The following is a 19,061-nucleotide window of genomic DNA, read 5'->3' on the forward strand; positions in this document are numbered from 1 at the left end:
ATCTCTCATGCGTTGTGTTACATTGACTTGTTGCTGCTAGAGGTCATGATTTTAGTAAGTGATTTGAGTAATTTAGTAGCACGACACAGTTCTAATGATCACAGCATTTATTTAGAAAAGCTTACACTGGAAAATGGCAGACACTGGACATCACAATATTGAACAAACAAGTACATCATGGTATTTTATGCAAGAATTTTGAGCTAATTCATAGACACATCGACAATTACAGTATGTTAAAGGCTTTTAGTTTTTAAGAAATTGGAAAAACAATAATTTAAGCCTCAACATCAAACATGCACTTAAGCCAAGTGGAAAAATCAGCTTATTGACATTGTAGATGCCTGTTGGATAATTTTCCAGAGGCTTGTTCTAAGAGTTCAAAGTAAAAAAAAAAAAAAAATCAAGTTTAGGATGACACATCTGACAGAAAAATCTACAGTAGCTAAGAAAAATCCTAATTTGCAATTGAACTGCTTTGTTCACAGTCGACAAAAACAAATAATATTGCATAATGAGCAAAACGTATTGACCTGGACAAAGTAGGAAGTTTTGAAATTATAAAACCAAGTAGGGTTTTCTGTGCTTTAAATGATACAAGTGCCCTTTATTAAGAAACCCAGCAGTTGCTCTGTGCTTCAGTGTTTATTCTCTTAGCATTTCAGCCTTTTTGTAGCACTTTGGAAATAGTGCTTTACACTTAAGTCTGCCTGAGATGGCTGCACCACTCAGCTCATAATCAAAAAAAACTGGAAATGATAATGGATTTTGCATTTCAAAACAAAGTAGCATATGTATATGAAGCTGCAAGAATTAAAATGACAACCACATGAACTGATACGTAAAATGAAAATGTCCTTAATCAAAGGTAAATTTTAGACACTAAGAATACAATTGTATGGCACAGAAGTGGCTTTTTTTTTTCTTTAGTTTTTTTACGTCTTTGTGGCTCTCAGTCCCATTATGACTTTTGTCTCTTCTGTCATTACTAAAAATGTAATAAGAGGCCTGTAAAAAAAAAATGTTGTGCAGGTGGTGCCATCAAACAGCATTTCTTTATGCAATGAGGTAAATCACAAGTGGTGTTTTATCTTTTTTTCATTGCAACCTTCCAACTGTGCTTCTGCACTTTTCCACACTGCCTCTTTTTGTATCGCAGTCTGACCTTGAGATTTCAAATCTGACAAGCTATGTTTTGTGAAAGATTAAAACTTTACATTCTGTGAGAGGCCAAGCATTGAGGGAAATGTTTTTGACAGGTTTATCAGACACAAATGAAGAGGAATAGAGCATATTTCAAATGAACTCCAGTATATTTTTGAAATCTTTGACATATGGAACCCATTTCTGAAATGCAGTTTCAAGCGGCATTGGGATATTGTCTTTGTGGTTGTAACGAAACATAACTGTTACCGGACCCACAAACCCAGACTTTCCCAGTCATGAGCTTTTTTTCATTACATTTTAGGTTGGTCTCCAAGGTGTATGCTACTTTATATACCATTGTAAAACTTTAGGACACTGTCGCATCCCTTTGGACTCGATTTGTGCCATGCTTTGCTGAAACATCTTGTGTCCATGTTAAAGGCCCTTTCAAAGACTTTGGCTATTTCTTATCTCTCACTAATTCTCTGCTTCCTCCCCCATCCTACCTCAGACTGTTGTGACAGACAGCAGGGGGTTATAGACTTTCTTTCCATCAGCAGACCTGGTACCATGAGCCAGTAGCTCCTGTATAGTGATCCAGTTGTCCAGAATTCTTCGGCTGCGCTTCTTCATGCTCCTGCGGTGGCACAATTCCAGGATGGAGGTTGGTTCCTGCTGCTGTGTCACCCCCTGTTGTCCTCCACTGCTGCTGCTGCCCTGCTCCCTCTCGCGTTCTCTCAGACAGTCGAGGCGGCTCTGCATCATGAACTCCCTACGCCGCCTCTGCTCACGGGCCTTCAACAGCTGCTGCTTGCGCTCCTCTTTGCTCCAGTAACGGCCCATCTTCATTTCACTCACAGCGTCATCATCTGTCGTCATGCCACTGCGCTCCTCTCTGATTTTCATAGCACGCGCCTTCAGAAGGCGATCCCTCACGGGCCGTTTGGCCACATAGCGTGAGCCATCACTGCGAATCTTCACCTTCCACTCCATACGAGGGGACAAGGGTAGGGGTACCGCCCCTTGGGGCTGAGGTACATCTTTACATGTACTACCCAAGCTCATGGGGCTGGCGTTGCCCCCATTTTCCATGCTGCCTTCTCTGGGAGTCTCTTGCAGTCCTCCAAGCTGCTCAGGGGTGGAGGGAGACCTCAGCTGCATGCAGCTCATGTAGCGCTGAGGCGGCGTAGTTTCCGTTTGACGACGCAACAGGTAAGGACTGTTTTCTGCACTACGTCCACCAGCCCTCTCTCCTGTCCCATTAGGTTTGGGGTTACGTCTCACTCCTCCATCCGAGCCTCTTCTGGTTCCTCCATCCCGGGACAGAGATCTAACTTTGACTCCGGGGCTGGATGCCTTTGCCTCAGCTCCTCTTCGGTGAGTGTGGGAAAAATAGGGTTGGTTTAAGTTAGCTTGTACCCTGTCGGCCCTGGCTCCTCTCTCTTTCTGTCTAGTGGGCGTAGGAATTGGCAGACCTGTTGAAAGGAAAGTTTCTCCTCCCTCCAGACTTTGTGTAGAGGGTGAAGGGTACTGTTCATTGACCAGAGGTGTGCTCCTGCAGCTTTCCCCTCCAGTGTTGTAGGCACTCGTACTATCCTTATCAGAGCGCTCCCTCTCTGGAAGCTCATTGATATCTGACAGAGCGTGATGAGAGGACTCCTCACTGATCAAAACACCACTCATGTCCAAGCGTCCAGCTCCTACTCCAGCCCCAGCACTTGCTCCATTCTTGTCTTCCAGAGGCCAGGCCTTCAGACAACGCTCCCTCAGCTGCTGCATCTTCTGCGCCCTGAGGATGTTACGACACTTGAACTCCAAGTGGCGCAGTTCCTCTTCCAGAAGGGCCATCTCATGCTGCGTCAGACTCTCATTCCTATTCACATCCAGTGAGACCCCCCTTTCTTCTTGTGCAGACCCCTGGCCTCCCAGCAACAACACATCGTTGCTGTTCTTCTCATAATAACACTTGATTTCCAAGAGCTCCTTGTACCTCTCACACTCTTCCTCAGTCAGCCCAGGCATTATCATCCTCACTGGATCTCCCATGTAGGCCCTCTCCAATCTCTCCAACTGTTCAAGCCCTCCTCCATTAACGCAGTCCAGTCCCAGGAGGGAGTCTGTACTGAACTGGAGGTCCTGTGAGTGCAGCAAAGGTGGAGTGTCCCCCCGACTCGACAAAAACTTGCGCATGCTGCCAGGTGTGTTGGTGGCATTTGTATTGGAGGCACTGGTGTGGTCGTCTCCCAGAAGGTCGTGTTCTGACGACTCTTCATAGCGTGTGCTTTCATCTGTACGGCCCACCCCACTGTCCAGCTCCTGGCTGTTGCTCAGCACCGTCTGGAGCAAATCAGGTGAATCTCTGTTTAGTGAAAGACCATGGCCACCCAGTACACCTCCATCAGCAACACCACCTGGTCCAGCACCCAGAATGAAGGTGGTGTTCCGTACTCTGTGGCTATTGGACAGATTAACAGCATTGTCTAGTGCCTCCAGATCTAGTTCCTCTGGATCCAGCTGGTTGTCATTCTGAAAGGTGGTGTCCAATTGAAGAGACAAGACAATGAAAGTGTTTATTAGAAGGTGCTGTAAATATAATATTTTTAAAGCTTTTTAAAATAAATTATGTTCAAACCAAGATCTACAGAATGTAAATGTCCAAAATCTACAATTTTGGCCATTTAGGAGGAATGGTAGGGAGAAATTAATGAACAAGCCCACTGGGGACAGGGTTTTCCCCCCAGACACTTTGAATCAAATGACTACAAAGTGATGCAAATTGAACACTGATAAAAAAATAAAATAAAAAAAAAAGAAATCCTCACAATGAAACTCAAAGAGATGTAAAATGGACAAAACAGCCAAAATTGCTCTTGTGCTCTTGCTCTCATGTTGTCTGGCTTTTCTATATGGACCCAGGCAGCCCGAAGTGTCCATTAAGCCAAGATCAAAACATGAGATTGTTATATCCAGCATATATGATATTTGTGCCACATCATCAGTTTTTGTTGAAATGATGAACATGCACACAAAACAGCGTTAACATTTGTCCATTAGGTAATTCCAAAAATCCTTCTACTGTTAGCTCTTTTTCTGATTTTAACCAGGCTCAGGAATCCATCTGGCTTTTCATTTTCTCTGTTTACCCGATGTGTTTGCCTTTAGGCCCATGCTGTGCAGGCAGCATTCAATGGGGATGCAGATACTTTTTTTGATGATAAACTGCTCCCAATTGTGTCTGGAAAATCTGCTGAAAAAAGCAGTTCGAGGAAAGTTACAGACTAAGCTGAAAGACACATCAAGATGCTCCAGAGAGCTGAGGAGAACTGCAAAGTTGAATGTTTTTCTGAGGGGTTCATCACTCTCCTTTAATTGAATGACTCCTTTAACATTAAAACTGAGTCATTTGATCTCGAGTGGACAACTACTGATTGCAACAGTTTTATTTGTGGTATGCAACACATTTCTAGCTTTCTGTCACTAGATGGAGTCAGAGCAATAAGACATTTTAAGACTGCAATAGATTTTATTTTCCATTAGAGGATTTGTAAAAGAAATTCTGATGTAACAAATGAGATTAGTTTGTGCGTTTTTGGTATTAGAGGGCAAAGTGCCCATCTAGAGGGATGCGATCTTTAGATGTGAAGAGTGCTTTATATTTTATGGTGTCTGTTGTTTACTTTGCCATTTTGATTGTCATCCCCTCAGAGGCAAATATAATTCAAATACTTGTGCTTAAATTAGTAAACAATTCCCTCCTCAGAGCAAAGTTTATCTCAGCTAATTGCTTTGATTTGAATTTGGGTTGTGTGCAGACTGCAAAGCAAAATATTGATTATCTTCATCTTCATTTCTTATTCTTCGACAGCCCCTCTCAGTTCTCTCTCTTTCAGCGCAAGCCTTAATCTCTTCTTGTGCATCTCCCTCTGATGATTCTTCGTCCTGCCCTCGCTCACCTGAATTTTAATGTGGGACCGAGCCTTAGCAATATAAATCTTGTCAGCCTTTCACAGTAAACACTTGTGCGCACTTCTCCAAATGCAAGGACGTACTTAAACAGAGGATAGGTTATTTGTGCATGTGTGTGCGTGTGCGTGCATGTGCGCCTTTGACTCAGGCCATTTTAATGAGTGTCTTTAAAATCTGCCCTCCAGCTCCATCTTTATAACAGCAGCCTGTATATACAGGTTTTTGTTTCCTGCATGTTCTGCCTCAATCTGTGGATCATTTCTACAGTGGTATGCACTGAAAAATCCATTTAGTTGGGTTGACATGTGTCAAGTTGTGTGTTTATATGTAATTTACCATAAGTGTGTTATTGAGGGGTGTGTTGCATCTGCCCTCATATCTGCTGGAAGACTGACCTTGAGGGAAACAAAGCACTGCTATGTTAGCACTGCGAGTATGAGCACTATTTGTCTTTGCCTCCCCCTTTCGTGCTATCTGTGTTCTCATCGTGTTTTTGCACCTCTTTGCTTTTCTGCCTCCACAAGTCAGCATGCAGAACAGGACAAAGCAGAGAACTGTGTTCTTTCTAGTGTTCCCAGTTTCTTGTCTTCAATCTCATGAAAAAATGTTAATACACAGTATTAACCATATTGTCTCACGTAAGCCGATTTCTCGCTACACAAAGAGAGAGATAAAGGGAGGAAAATGCTCTTTGTAGGTCAGCATCCACCATGCTCCCTGATGACTGGATATCTAATTTTCTCACCTCTATTTCGGGTCGTGCAAGTAGCAGGGAGACATTAGTGCTGTCTTCTCTGGTGAGAATAGCTACTGCCTCCTCCCTGTCCTGGATGTCCACTCCATTTATCTGACAGAGAAAGAAAAGAATAAATGGAGCTAATATCAGCTTTCTTTACATCAAGGCTATATTCAGTCAAATCACTTGAATCAGGAAATGTTTTTTCTTAAAATCAAAAAGTAAGATAAATTCGCCCTTGAGATCAATAGCATGAGTAATGAGATTCAACCTCTTATTAATAATAATTGATTGTATGTTTTACATAACTTGAAAAAGAAAATGTTTAACTGAAAAGTGTTTTGTTGGATTGTTGTAACACATTTCATAAATCTGTATTACTGATCATTTTGCTAGCACTGATGCAGTAACACCATAATAAATACCCGCGGTGTACAGTTAAGGAAACCTCTACCTTCAGTATTCTGTCTCCTTTACGAATGCGACCATCTATTGCAGCGATCCCATTCGGGTTCACCTGGGAAAAAAGAAACATTTATTTATAGAATAAAGAAGTGTGAAAGGTTTATTGAAAAGTGAATTTTCTAAGACTGTCTTCACCTCTCCAACATATATTCCCAGGTCTTCCTCATCATCAGTTCTGTAGCACACTGTGAGCCCGAGTTTGTCTTGCTGGCGAGACTTATACAACTCCACCTCCTAGTGCAAGTTAGAGAAAGTTAGTTAAAGGATGTGAGCATTGAGGAGAACTGAGAGCAGTGGGGTAGCAGAATTTAAGCAGCAAAATAGGCTCTCACCTCATATTCAAGCTCATCCTGCCTGTCCACTTCATGCTGGGTGATATCGAAGTAATCAGTGGGGTCATAGTAAACAGGCTCTACAAAGCTGAGAATATACAGACAATTTCAATAATTAGAGAAGCTGGAAAAATTTAAATGTCACGCACTAGGACCGAGACAGCAGGGGAGCTCTGGTCTGACTATTGGATATGTTGCAGCGGCCTTTTACACTACTCCCACTCACAGTTCGTTGAATAGATATGGCTCCAGTAACGGTGGCAGTGGAGGCGACGGCAGAGGGTCGGGTGGGGGTGGAGCTCCACAGGGATGCTGACTGCTCTTGCCTAGAGTCAACATATGCTGGAAGCTGATGTCTGTCTGGGTGCAGCTGTCTACACAGTCGGCCACACCCATGGTCACTGGCACTAACCCTCCAGGTGCTCCTGCTAGGCCCGCTTGTCTGCGGGCCCCACGCCTCAGTATGTTGGACAGCAGGGGGTCCCGTATGTCCAGGGTGGGATCCCCAGAAAGCCGAGTAAGATCCTTCCCATTCACCTGCAAAACACCAATAGTCAGGATCAAATGGTGGAAATGCAGGAGAAGAGAAGGAAGAGAAAAGGTGAGAGAGAAAGAAATGGTGCAATAAAATGCTGAAAAAAGGAGCAGCTTTCTACGTCTACGCTTTCTATACGAACAATACAAAGGGACCACAACAGAGTGAATATGGGCAGCAGCCCATATAGTGAGAAGACAAAGTAGAGAGATTCTGATATGAGGGAAAAAGACAGAGTTCAGACAGACCCACATCAACAGACAAGAAGGTTAGTTTACAGTAAAAGGGAGGGGGACTACAGCCACACACCTAAAACAAAGAGGGACTGAGATCACGTTAGTCAGCAGGAAACAAAAAAAATTTGATTTCAGCCCCATACATATAGGTGTAGACCTATTTTACCTGTTACAAAGCTGAAAGTGGAACAAAGAAACCACATCTAAAGGTTTATATCTAATCCTACAACACAGGACGCAAGGCAAAGCAATGAGCTGTATACTGAGACCTTCAATCGACCATCAGCATCGAATGAGCAGAGCATGTTGTTTACGTGACACTTCTGTGGAGAGACAGAAAGCAGGAACAAGTTGGAGTTAGATAAAATGTGAACAATGGAAAATCTCTGAAACCTTTGGATTTATTTAGGAAAAGAGAACATTTAAATTAACTCTTATATTCTTTCTTCCTTTTCGTGAATGGAAAGCCTTCTCTGAGTTTTGTAGATAATGCGCTTGAACAATAACTCTATTAGACATCATTAGGAGAAATAACATGTTTGAAAATTCATTCCTTATCTCTCTCTCTCTCTCTCTCTCTCTCTCTCTCTCTCTCTCTCTCTCGCTGCATTTGCTCATTTAAATATTGCTTAAATATGGTTGTATATGTGACAAGAGAGTCCAACATCCTGTGGCCTATGAAATATTTCAACTGCTCTCCCCATTGGCCACAAGAAGGAGAAAACAGGGGCATTAAAAATTAACGATGATTGAAAATAAATCTGGAGAAGGTTTAAAAAAACAGTGCAGGGGTTTCACCTCTGGGTGACTTAACAATCCTGGTCAAACCAAACAGAGCTCCCCACAAACCTAAGTAAAAAGAATCATTTAGCATTTCTACTTGTATTTAGACACTCTAGCTGCATAGCTCCTGGCAATGCTGGTCTTTCTCTTGGTAACCATCTAAATATCTTAGCAGCTATGAAATTAGGTTCACGGAGGGAGACCTGGATGTTTGGGCATGTGCAGAGTAGAGGATCACTGAGGATGGGTCTGCTGTACCACAGGAGAAGAGGAAGGCCAAGGATGCTGTGAGAGGGACCATGTGGGACAGAAGAAGATGTAGAGGACAGAGCGCGATGAAAAAAGATGATCTGCTGTGGCAGCCCATAAAGGAAGTAGCAAGAAGAAGCTGAAGAAGAATTCTAACATTAACCTGAAACTTTCTTCAAACCCCACCAGTAGGTCAGAACTAGAAAAGCATGCTAGCACACTAAATTGGTGGTAAACAGAGCACACATTAGCACTGACATTAAGTCCGGATGCTGATTTTAGCATTCGGTGGAAGGCAGAGCCTCACACAGCTGCCGGCACTGCTGCAGGCTCTTGTTCAGAATTTGATGTAACACTGCTTGTTTAAATTGATACTGTTTTACAGTTTTCAAATCAGCACATGCAGAGTAATTCAGCTGTCTTGATTTGATTACACGGGACACAGAGAAAGAGATAACATGATGATGTTCCTGTGCCAGTACGAGTCGCACGCAGTCACTGAGCCAGAGTCTCATTGATGCTGAACACGGTCACTGGCTGTGGATGTCTGCGTCTCCCCACATCTTTACCACCCCACTCCACTCTCCCATTCCATCTCTCTTCCCCTGTCCCCCTTCCAGTAATTGCATGTCAAATCAATGTTCCCTTGTGCAGCCAAGCAGAAAAACCCTTCTTGCCACATTCAGACCCCTGATGTGGTTCTCTTGTGCCGCTACATCCCCACCACCACCACCACCACCACCACAGCCCTCTAGTCTACCTTTCATCCTTTTGCCAGTGTGTTTCCATGCTGTTCTTTCTCCCCCTCTCCACCAATGTCCACTCCTGGATCTTCTCTCTCCTATTGGTTTTCAATGTGCTGCCTCAGCAGTCCTCTCCCTTCCCCATTCCCTAGATATGAAAACTCACACTCCTTTATTTCCATCTACGTCAGCTCAGTCCATCTCCTTGTGTGTGTTTGTCCTTCCTCGCATTAATGTTCTCTCATAAATCTCGCTGTCTCACTCCTAATGAGCCTCTACACTTTGAAACAAATAAGATGGTTCCTCCATACATGGTCTATTAGGTTGCATGTTAGATTAGAGTAAAAACACTCCTTAGCATCCTTCATCAAAGTACAGTTTCTATTGCAGCTTTAACCTTCTGCTCTTTCTCTCTCCAAACAACAGACAGAAGGTATCTGTTGTTTCAGCACTCACGTGCTAACAACCATGGCCCAAGAGCAGGGAAGGGCTATTAGAAAGCTACTCCATGGTCGTGAGTGACAGGTTTGAATACTGAGCAAGAGGAAAAGGGGGGGTTTCTCATTCATTATCAATGAGAGGTGCTGAGATTGCTTTGAAGATGACTTCATGCAGGGTAATGGTTGTTGTGTGTTGGACAGCTTTTCAGCCCAGACTGGATGTAGAATCCATTACACTCTTACAATGTGCTGTTCTCTATTATCTCTGGGTTAGTAGGTCATTACATGCAGCTGCTCTTTAAAAGCAACAAGCTACGCAAATAACAAAACCCAAGGTGCACACCCATCACCAGACTCCATCTTTATTCTGCACGTTTGAGTCAAAAAAAAAATGGAACGGAAATTTCAGACAAAATAGCAAAGCCTCCGAAGTCACAGCAGGGGATGGGAGCGGTGGTGATAATGTTGGCGTCGGCTGTGGAGCCAAGGGTGCAGATGGGGATGATGTGGGTAAAGATGAAAGAGATTCGAAAAGTTCAAAGTGTAGCAAGAGAAAGCAAAGGAGGAGAGACACCGAAGGAGTAGGGAAGCGAAGATGGAGGTGAAGAAAGGGTAATGATGCAGAGGAAATGTAGGAAACAAGCTTTCGAGGAATTGCTGGCTGAATGTAAATAGCAAAGTGCCTTGCTCCGGGTTCAGTACTCGTATGTAAACACACACACACAATGGAAGCTCATGGGGAATTGCTAAGTGGCTGATGCATAATTAGTTTTTATCGGAAAGCCCTTTAAAGACCAAATTATGTGGTGTACAACAGGCTGAGATGAAATAAGGGGAGAAGGCAACAACTAAATCCACAGTAACACACATTATCCCACATCTTTAATGTGGGGGAACATACATAAACAACCAGAGTTAAACTAAAATGTCTTGCTTAATCTTTTTCTTCCAAGCAGAGAGCTCACATTTACATGGAGATCACAGTGTTCATGCAAAAGCTGCTGTATAACTGATACCTGTCCCTCCTTCAGCACATTCATTTCCACTTGTCCTATAAGTGCTTTTTCTCATCCGCCGTGCTTTGAAGGCTGGAGCAGGCACCTCATCATAAAATCAATTAATCCGGAGACGGCGTTGACCTACCCTGACTATAACTCCTTTTGTTTGATATCAGCAAGTTGATTTAAATAGACATTTGTAGAGTGGTACGCCTGCTCTAAACTGACAACAGTAAGATAAGATATTGATTTAAAAGGCAGCTCAAATATTCTTTGAGACTAACAAGCCTCAGAGGGAGTATCAAACTTATACACTGGTCAATACATTCATCAGGAGAAAAAAAAGTAAATTATGGTGTTATTGTGGAGCTGACAGTAGACAGTCAGGAGAGACATGGTGGGAAAGATCATAAAAACTGATTGGCTTAACACTTCCCTGAGAAATGGCAACATGTCACAGATTATATGACTTTACAATAATCCTTCTTTTTTACTGTCACTACTGCAGTATATTATAAGAGAGATGACTGCTATCACCTCTATCAGGTTGGTCTGTTTGTTTTGTCTCATCTCTGTGTCAGTCACACACACACACACACACAGTCTGAGAAGTCTGGAAGTATAATGAACTCCGACAGACACGGACACATTTGCAGTATACACCACAGAAAACATTCCTTATACTAAGAAGACCCAGCCATTTAAATTAAATTTAAGGCAAGCATGAAATGAGAAACATTTTTAAGTTCTTGTCATGTGTCCATGTCCGTGTGTATGATATTCACACACACACTGGTCCAGGTAATAACAGCTGGTGATTGGTGTGTATTGATTCTCGTCTGCCTGCCTTTTGTGACTGTCTGCATGTTTCTTCATGTCACTGTGAATAAAAGGACATTAGGGCTGTTTAATGATGGTCGTTGTCATAGAAACAGCCTCTTGCCTTACAGTGATGGGTAAAAGAAAAACAATGGAGAAGCTGAAGGGCTCAAGAGGCCAGAGGTTTACTCTTACTTTGTGTGTGTGTGTGCGTACGTGTCAGGTAATCAGTAAAAAGTATGTACTGCACAATATCTTGCTCAGTGTGGTTTATGATGTGCACATCAGTCTGCAGCTGATTCTGTGATTCATCAACCAAACAACAATATGCCCTTTTACCCCTGGCTGTGGGAGTAAAAATGTACCAGAAATATGCCAATGGGTGTGTACCAAGAACCAGTGTGCAGTGTATGCGAAGCAGGGGCCTGATGTATAATGTATGAGTTTTATTCCTTTGGCGAAAGAAGCAAGTGTTTTGATATCGTCAAATTTAACAGCCTGGATCTCCACCCTGATGTAGCTGTGAGCTGTTTAATGGTGTATTTATTGTCTAAAGACAGTTACTCAGTAGACTGCATCTAATTTGAAGGTGTAATTTTACAGGTTAGTTAAGGAAGACAGCTTGAAGCTGTAAAGCTCCATAAAGGAAAATACAAAGTGTGGAAAGGCATGACATGTGTGCGTGTGTGTGTAGGGGGGTGTAATTACGTTTTCCCCTTTATGATTATTTTTTAAAGGATTGGGCACATTACACCTTCATCATTTGCTTGGCCTGATCTTTGGATTAATCAGCCATCTGCACAGCAACAATGGTTGTGTTTGTTTCATTACATGTAACAAATGACATTTTATTGACAAAACAGACGGCAGCATGCAGTCAGTTCCCTTTAGTGTTTCTTTAATTTGTGATTTATACATTTCTTCATTTACATCATGTCTTTGGCTATTTAACAAAAACAGCTTTTTAGCAAAGACTTTTGCTTCAGGTTTCATTCATCATATTCTCATTGCAATCTACTAGTCATCCTCTCAAAGCCAAAGACTCTGGCACCGATTCAGTACTCCATCTGCGTTTGTTCTCTCTGTGTAATGCTCATCTGCTCCCAGCCAGCACTCAGCCGTACCAGACCACAATATATGTAGACTCGCTCCCTCAGCACTTCAGTGTATCTGCTTTACCTACAGAACTGCGCTTCACACAACAGGCTTTGCATACAACATGACAGTTCCTCTGTATGCTCCAAATCATACAAGATACCTCGTGTCTATCACTGTTCACTCGCTGCCACACCCGCCCAGGAACCATGTGCAGGTGCTCTGTCTGACAGAGCTTAAAGTCTTTCTGGGATGAGAGGATCCTATGCACACAACCTTTGGGTAAGTACCAGATCAGTGGAATTATTTCATTTCCACTTTCGAAAATGTTGACTGCACAAGGTCAGTGTCATTACAGCTGACCCCTGTTGAAAGGTCACAGATTATGAAATGCACCAGCTCTGATCTGGTTTTCTGGATCCCATCCCAGACTGCACACAGCTCCTTGCCCACTGCTTGTTTTCTTGTTCTCTACCCTGGGGATTTGTGGAGTCACTCAGGCCTGTCCATTCACCCCTGCTCTATGAAGCGCTCAAATCAATTACTTCTGACATCTGAGGGAAAACAGCAGGAAGAAAAAATGAAAGCGAAACAGTATGGCTTCCCCTTCCTCTTTCATTTCCCTGTTTCCTCCTCCCCCCCCCCTCTCAGACCACCACCGTGCCCCTATTTGGACTCTGCATGTTTTCCTCTCTCCTGGCACTTCCTCTGGCACCAGATGCAGCCCAGTTAACTGGCCCAGGCTCCGTCTCCAACATATAACAGAGACCCAGCTGAGGCTTCTGGTGCCCAAGATGCTAAGATTGTTGCATTGCATAGCTACGAGTGCAGAGAATTTTTCATGCTTAGTTAGCATGGGACTTATTTCGGTCACCGCATGTATCATTGAGTCACTGAGCAGGAGCTTTCTTAGACATCGCACAGCCAGATGAGCTTACTCACATACAGTCTGTGGTCCCAGTTGGCAGGTGGTGCTGAGGCTGTAACCGTGGCAACCCCCATCTCCCGTAACACTTTAACCCAGCTTTAACAACCCATCCGTCCTGCTGCCTCTGCGGCTCTGCACCACTCTAGTTTCTCCACTCCAGTATATCTCTCTATCTTATGAAATGTAGCTCTGCTCTCTTTTATCCTGATCATTATAATTACTGTGAAGTATCATTAACATAATTATCAGTATCATCATCTCCGAATAACTATTTCAATAAAGTAATTAATAGCCTTGCTCAAGAGCTACTAGGCTAATTTAAACATGTGAAATCTATATAAAACAGTATAAAATTACAAAAAATAAAAGTCCGTTTTTGCAGAGGTGATGTATGTCACACGATCATCATCACGGCCTTTATAAACTCATGTTCTGTGCATTTACTAGTTTGATTCCTTTAATAAATATAGGAATAAACTGCACAAAGTGTATAGCGTAAATTATTGCACAATACAAAGGTACTAATGCTTTGCATTGTCTCATTCATGAATTACCTGATAATCACTGACATTTCCATCAGCACATATAAACAGCAAAATGTGTTGGGAATTCCAACCTAGTAGAGAGAGAGCAGGAATTTAAAATGTGAATAATGTGTGTTAAATGAGAGTATCACCCTGATGAGCCTCTGCTCTGAAGATAGAAGCGTGACATTTAAATCTGATTGTCACTTATCCAGCAGCTTCACTGCAAGAAAGGGCCAAGTTTAGAGAGAACAGCAGAGACTTTAATGAAGGCACACAAAGGAATGCTTGATGATTTAAAGAGAGAAATGTAAAGTCCTCAGTCAGAGAGAGAGAGAGAGAGAGAGAGAGAGAGAGAGAGAGAGAGAGAGAGAGAGAGAGAGAAGATGAGAGACAGTGCTCACCTGGAACATGACTCTGCATTGTTCCTCTGGCTTTTGAACTACACACATGTTGCACCCCATTGTGACTTTTACCACGGGGCTGGACTGTGCAATTCCAAAAGCTGTCCCAGCTTATCAGTTCTCACACCAGGGCTCTCTCGATCAAGGTCTTTTGTCTATGGCAGTGGGAGAGCCCCACCCTCATTCGCAGCCTTCTGGTATATTACAGTTCTGCTTCCTATCGGAGTAACACACAACGCAGAAATCCCTGCTAGGGATGGGTGCACACTTTAACAGTCTGTGTCACTTTGTCTTCTCTTCTCGCTCACAATTCAAGTGTTGTAATCCAAACTAAATGTGAAAGTGGAGATAGTTTCAAAGCTACAAGCCCACTTGTTTGCTTCTGTCTCCATCGCAGACAAAGATGTTGCTTGTTTAACTTCATGTGCTTTTTGTAGACCATCCAGCTCCAGTCTTACCTTTGAACTGTTGAGTGGAGACAAGACGTCTTGTAAGAGTCCTGCTGGCTTGTACTAGTGTCATTAAATAGACAAAAATCTGATCAATGCTTATCCAGTCAAAAATGATCACGCAGTGTACTTATCGTACCTTGTGCTGTTTTGGTCTTTAATGTTGAAAACTGCAGGATGGAGCAGGTTTTCCCAGCGGAACTCTTGCTGAACTCCCCCCACGCTGTTCCTGAGTTTTTCTGCTTGAAGTGCCAAACCTCCAAACAGCTCACTTTCAGCAATGCTCTTTGAACAAGTTAGGTACCAACAATGCAGCTATCAAAGAACTTGCCTTAGTCCTGTTTTTTTTTTCACACTCCCACAGGTTTCCCACCTACTATGTTCTGCTTTCCAGGATTGCTGAAGGTTTGCTGAGATCACTTTTCTTCTTCAAAGCCCTGTCAGGACTGTCTTCGCTCCCTCCTGTCCTCTCCTTCAGGATCAATGCATTTGATAAAGAAATGTTCTAATTTCAGTCAGGTGCAGAAGCCTAAAGATCATGCACACTTGCACACAGTTCAAGACAGGCAACAACACACGCGACAAGCCTCACGACTCACACAACCTAACAAATCTCCTTTGACTGTCAGCACAACTGTCATCAGTGGAAAAGTCATTTTTCATACAGTCTCTACAAACAAGACAAGTCATGTAGAGAACACATGTGTAGCTCACTTAAATTATTGTAGACTGCAGCTAGAATCTATTGTACTTATCTGATCTGTTGTTCCAGTTCCATTGATTCTTGAAGCTATAGCATACTCTGCGCCCTGGCCAGAGGACAGATTATAATTAAATTAGTGACCTCTTAAGTAGAGATCAGACAAGACTCTCTCCTGACCGTGTAGAGAAATCAATATCAAACCAATTCATGGATTAAGTGGGTTTTGCATTTGCTGGGTAATTGGCAAAATATTCCCTGATGCTGAAACGCATTCTTTGTGTGTTGCGTTTAGCTTCGTCCTGCAGCGTCCTGCAGCTATCACAATCACCCTCAGCCTATCGATGTGGCACACCCACTCAGCTCTTAATTAGCCTCAGTCTGCACCTCTTAAGCTGCACCTGAATTAGAAGGAAAGCGGAGTCTCAATACAACTTTTCCTACTGTCTTCGTGTCTCCGTCTCCGCCCTCTGACTCTCATTATGTTGGTTAAACCTTTCACTTTAATCCTTCAGAGAGTAACTGTCAACGAGGTTGCACAAAGCTTGAGAGGTCCATCACCCTGCGTGCTGCTAGCGACAAGGTGTTAAAGCTGCTTATCCCTATTCAAGGCTTCACTACTCCTGTATCCTTTCCAGAGGCAGTGTAATCCCAAACTCTGGCTTCTGCCACAAACCACACACATGCTCACATACACTCACTTATGCCACCTCATGATAACTTGGGAAAAGACAATCTGATAGTTAAACTCTGGAGAGCAGGCACTAATCAAGCCCCAGTGAGGAGGAGTCTGACATGCTTAGCAGGCAGGTGTGCTCCAGAGGTCATCCTCTCTTCCCCTCTTCTTCTCATGTCCATTACCACGTACCTTTAGCCACATGACTGTCTGTCTACATGATTACTGCAGTCAAGTTTCTAGGATGATCCCCTGCTTGCCTTGCTTTTAGAAAAATAAGACAAAATGTGTTATTAATGGACTGGGAGACCAGAAAAATCTGTCTATTAAATCACTGAATTCAAAGCAATGTCCTTACATCGATTGAATGTACCTTTAAAAGTTAGTCCATCACCAGTGTGCAAGAAGGGAAAATGAGGAAAAATCAAGAAAAGCAGCCCGTTTTAATCCTGCTTTTGTCCTCTGCTCATTCCATTTGAAGAATCCACAGGAGTGCATTTGTGTTTAAGAACAGAAATAAAAAACCACGGTCAGTTTCCCAGGTGGTTACAGTGTTGAGCAGAGTGCAGGCGCCCGTCTCAGGTCAGTGATAAATCACCATCAGCAGCCTCACAAGAAGAGAAAATCACTAAAAGCTGATTGGAGGATACTTCTTGGCTTCTCCCCTTGGGCGCGACGGTAAATGCACTCCCCCACTGCAACGGGGGGAACACAAAAGGAGGTTGTTCCTCAGTGGTGAAGGAGCCTGCTGATGTATACGCTGGACTACTACTAAAGCAGAATTCTTCAGGATTTTACACATCTCTCTCTCTCTCTCTCTCTCTCTCTCTCTCTCTCACTCTGGCTCATCTCCACCCTCTTTCTCTCCTTTTCCAGGGCTGGGCTACCGGTCTCTTTTCTATTCCCCCATATTTTTACCCATACCTGATTTACTACCCTCTCCCTCCTCCTTACTCTCTCCTCTCCCCTGCCTCTCGCTGCTTATCTGCAGGCAAGTGAGCAAGCACTGGAAAGCCTATGCATACTGTTTGAGCAGGACAGGAGCAGATAACTAGCAAAGCTGCATAAAAGTGAACGAAATACCAAGGCATTCATGCATTGCACTATCAAGACACAGTGACAAGCAGGGAATGGGTTCATTAATCTTATGGCATTTAACCAATTCTGCATCATCTTGACTTGTTATGAGAAGGAAAAGAAAAGAATGGTTGCACTTTTTCATACCAGTAATAAATGCCCAAAGCAGGTAGAGAGCGCATGACTGGCTGTGCATTTAGATGAGGTTCTGCACTGCCACAAAGAAGGAAAACACACACACAAAAAAAACACACACACAGGGGGAAAAACGCAAAACAAGTGAATAACAGGTGTGACGGGATGAAATGAAAGATATGGAAGGGAGCCAAGACAGAGAATGCAAATGACTGTGTGGGAGATCAGCGGAGAACCAGAGATGGGGTGGATCAAGGGTTTTCTGCAGTAATCAAAATGACCTGCTGAGGAGGGGGCAAGGCAGAGGCATATGGAGACATTTCATTGTAAGTATCTGCCCAGCCTGTAAGATATTTGTAAGTGAAATATCCCTTGTTCCCCCAGTGAAGCACACACACACACACACACACACACACACACACACACACACACACACACACACACACACACACACACACACACACACACACACACACAGTCAGGACGCCGGTGACTAGCTAATTTTCATTTTAAAAAATGTTTCTCTGGCACATTTACTGCAGTGCCACGGCCAAGTAGATCTGAGACAGTTCATGGGCAGAGAGGATTAAAGTCACTCACAACAACACACTGAGAAGAATTTTGTTTACAGTAGACAACCAAGCTCAGAGTTGACCTTTCTACGTGGACACTAAAATTTTCTACCTGTCAGATTCCTCTTTTGCCATCTTTCTAACTCTTTCTGCAACATCAGAGATAGACAGATATAAATTACTATGACACAAAGAACAGATTCTCTTAACATTTAATGGTTTGTCACGTTTCCTTTGCAGTTTTGTCTGCTGCTGTCTTCCTGACAAACACACACACATACATTTCCAACCTCCCCTCTAGTGATATTTGCTATAAGCCAATCTTAAACAGGATTTCATGGTGGCTGTGTCTGGTTCAACAGGCTTACACATATTTTAGCCTGTCTCAAACTGCTGCAGAGCCACTAATACTGAATGCACCACTCGTACTTAACACTTACTCACATAGACACAAAGGCAGACATCTCCTGCTCTTGTTAGGTTACACTCGTGTATCACTCAGCCTCAATCTGTCCACTTTAGATTTTAATTTTAACTCAGAAGGTCAAACTGTTATTTGGAAAAACTCTGAAATATCAACTGCCCACTTCATAAGTACAGAGATAACTTGAGATCATCACATTTAAGTGGGCAGATCCACCTTGTACAGCTCATGTCATGATCGGTTTTCAGCTTAAATACCAGCTCCTGACATTTCATACTATGGTGATTTTTGAACTTGTTTCACTTCTGCCTAAATAAATAAAGGGCAGGTAGCCTGGAGTATAGTGCTCCTATATTTCTCAATGAACTCAACCTTTGGTCTGATTCTTTAGGAAATTAATATAACTTGACAGATCTCTACTCAAGTAATGAACACAGATACAAAACATTTTCATCTTATAGTGTTGGTGGTCATTTTGTAGACATGTTGTGCATCAACTGTCATGTGCATCAAAATGCACAAGAGTCTTGTGCATCAAAATGCACAACAGGGAAGAAATGTAGTCTTTTTTGAGAAATATATTTTAAAAAAGGAACAGATGTCAGCAAAGAAGTTTTGTAAGGGGAGTA

General features: G+C 42.9%; 1 protein-coding gene across 2 annotated transcripts; it reads right to left on the reverse strand.

Moving 5' to 3' along the window:
• Positions 1 to 131: 131 nt before the first annotated feature.
• On the reverse strand, positions 132 to 17,114 carry LOC137139348 (PDZ domain-containing protein 4-like). Of its 2 annotated transcripts, XM_067526432.1 has the most exons (8): positions 14,400 to 17,114; positions 7,686 to 7,739; positions 6,872 to 7,182; positions 6,646 to 6,733; positions 6,449 to 6,547; positions 6,303 to 6,365; positions 5,858 to 5,959; positions 132 to 3,672 (listed from the first exon to the last, which is right to left on the reverse strand). In XM_067526432.1, exons 1-8 carry the CDS (start codon positions 14,457 to 14,459, stop codon positions 1,654 to 1,656), a joined length of 2,796 nt encoding a protein of 931 aa, XP_067382533.1. In that variant the 5' UTR covers positions 14,460 to 17,114; the 3' UTR covers positions 132 to 1,653. The 2 variants fall into 2 exon arrangements, with proteins under 2 accessions (XP_067382533.1, XP_067382535.1); XM_067526434.1 differs by lacking the exon at positions 7,686 to 7,739 and having other exon boundaries at positions 14,400 to 17,111.
• Between the last annotated feature and the right edge of the window lie 1,947 nt (positions 17,115 to 19,061).

The sequence above is a fragment of the Channa argus genome, chromosome 13 (genome assembly GCF_033026475.1).
Source record: "Channa argus isolate prfri chromosome 13, Channa argus male v1.0, whole genome shotgun sequence".
Classification (NCBI taxonomy): domain Eukaryota; kingdom Metazoa; phylum Chordata; class Actinopteri; order Anabantiformes; family Channidae; genus Channa; species Channa argus.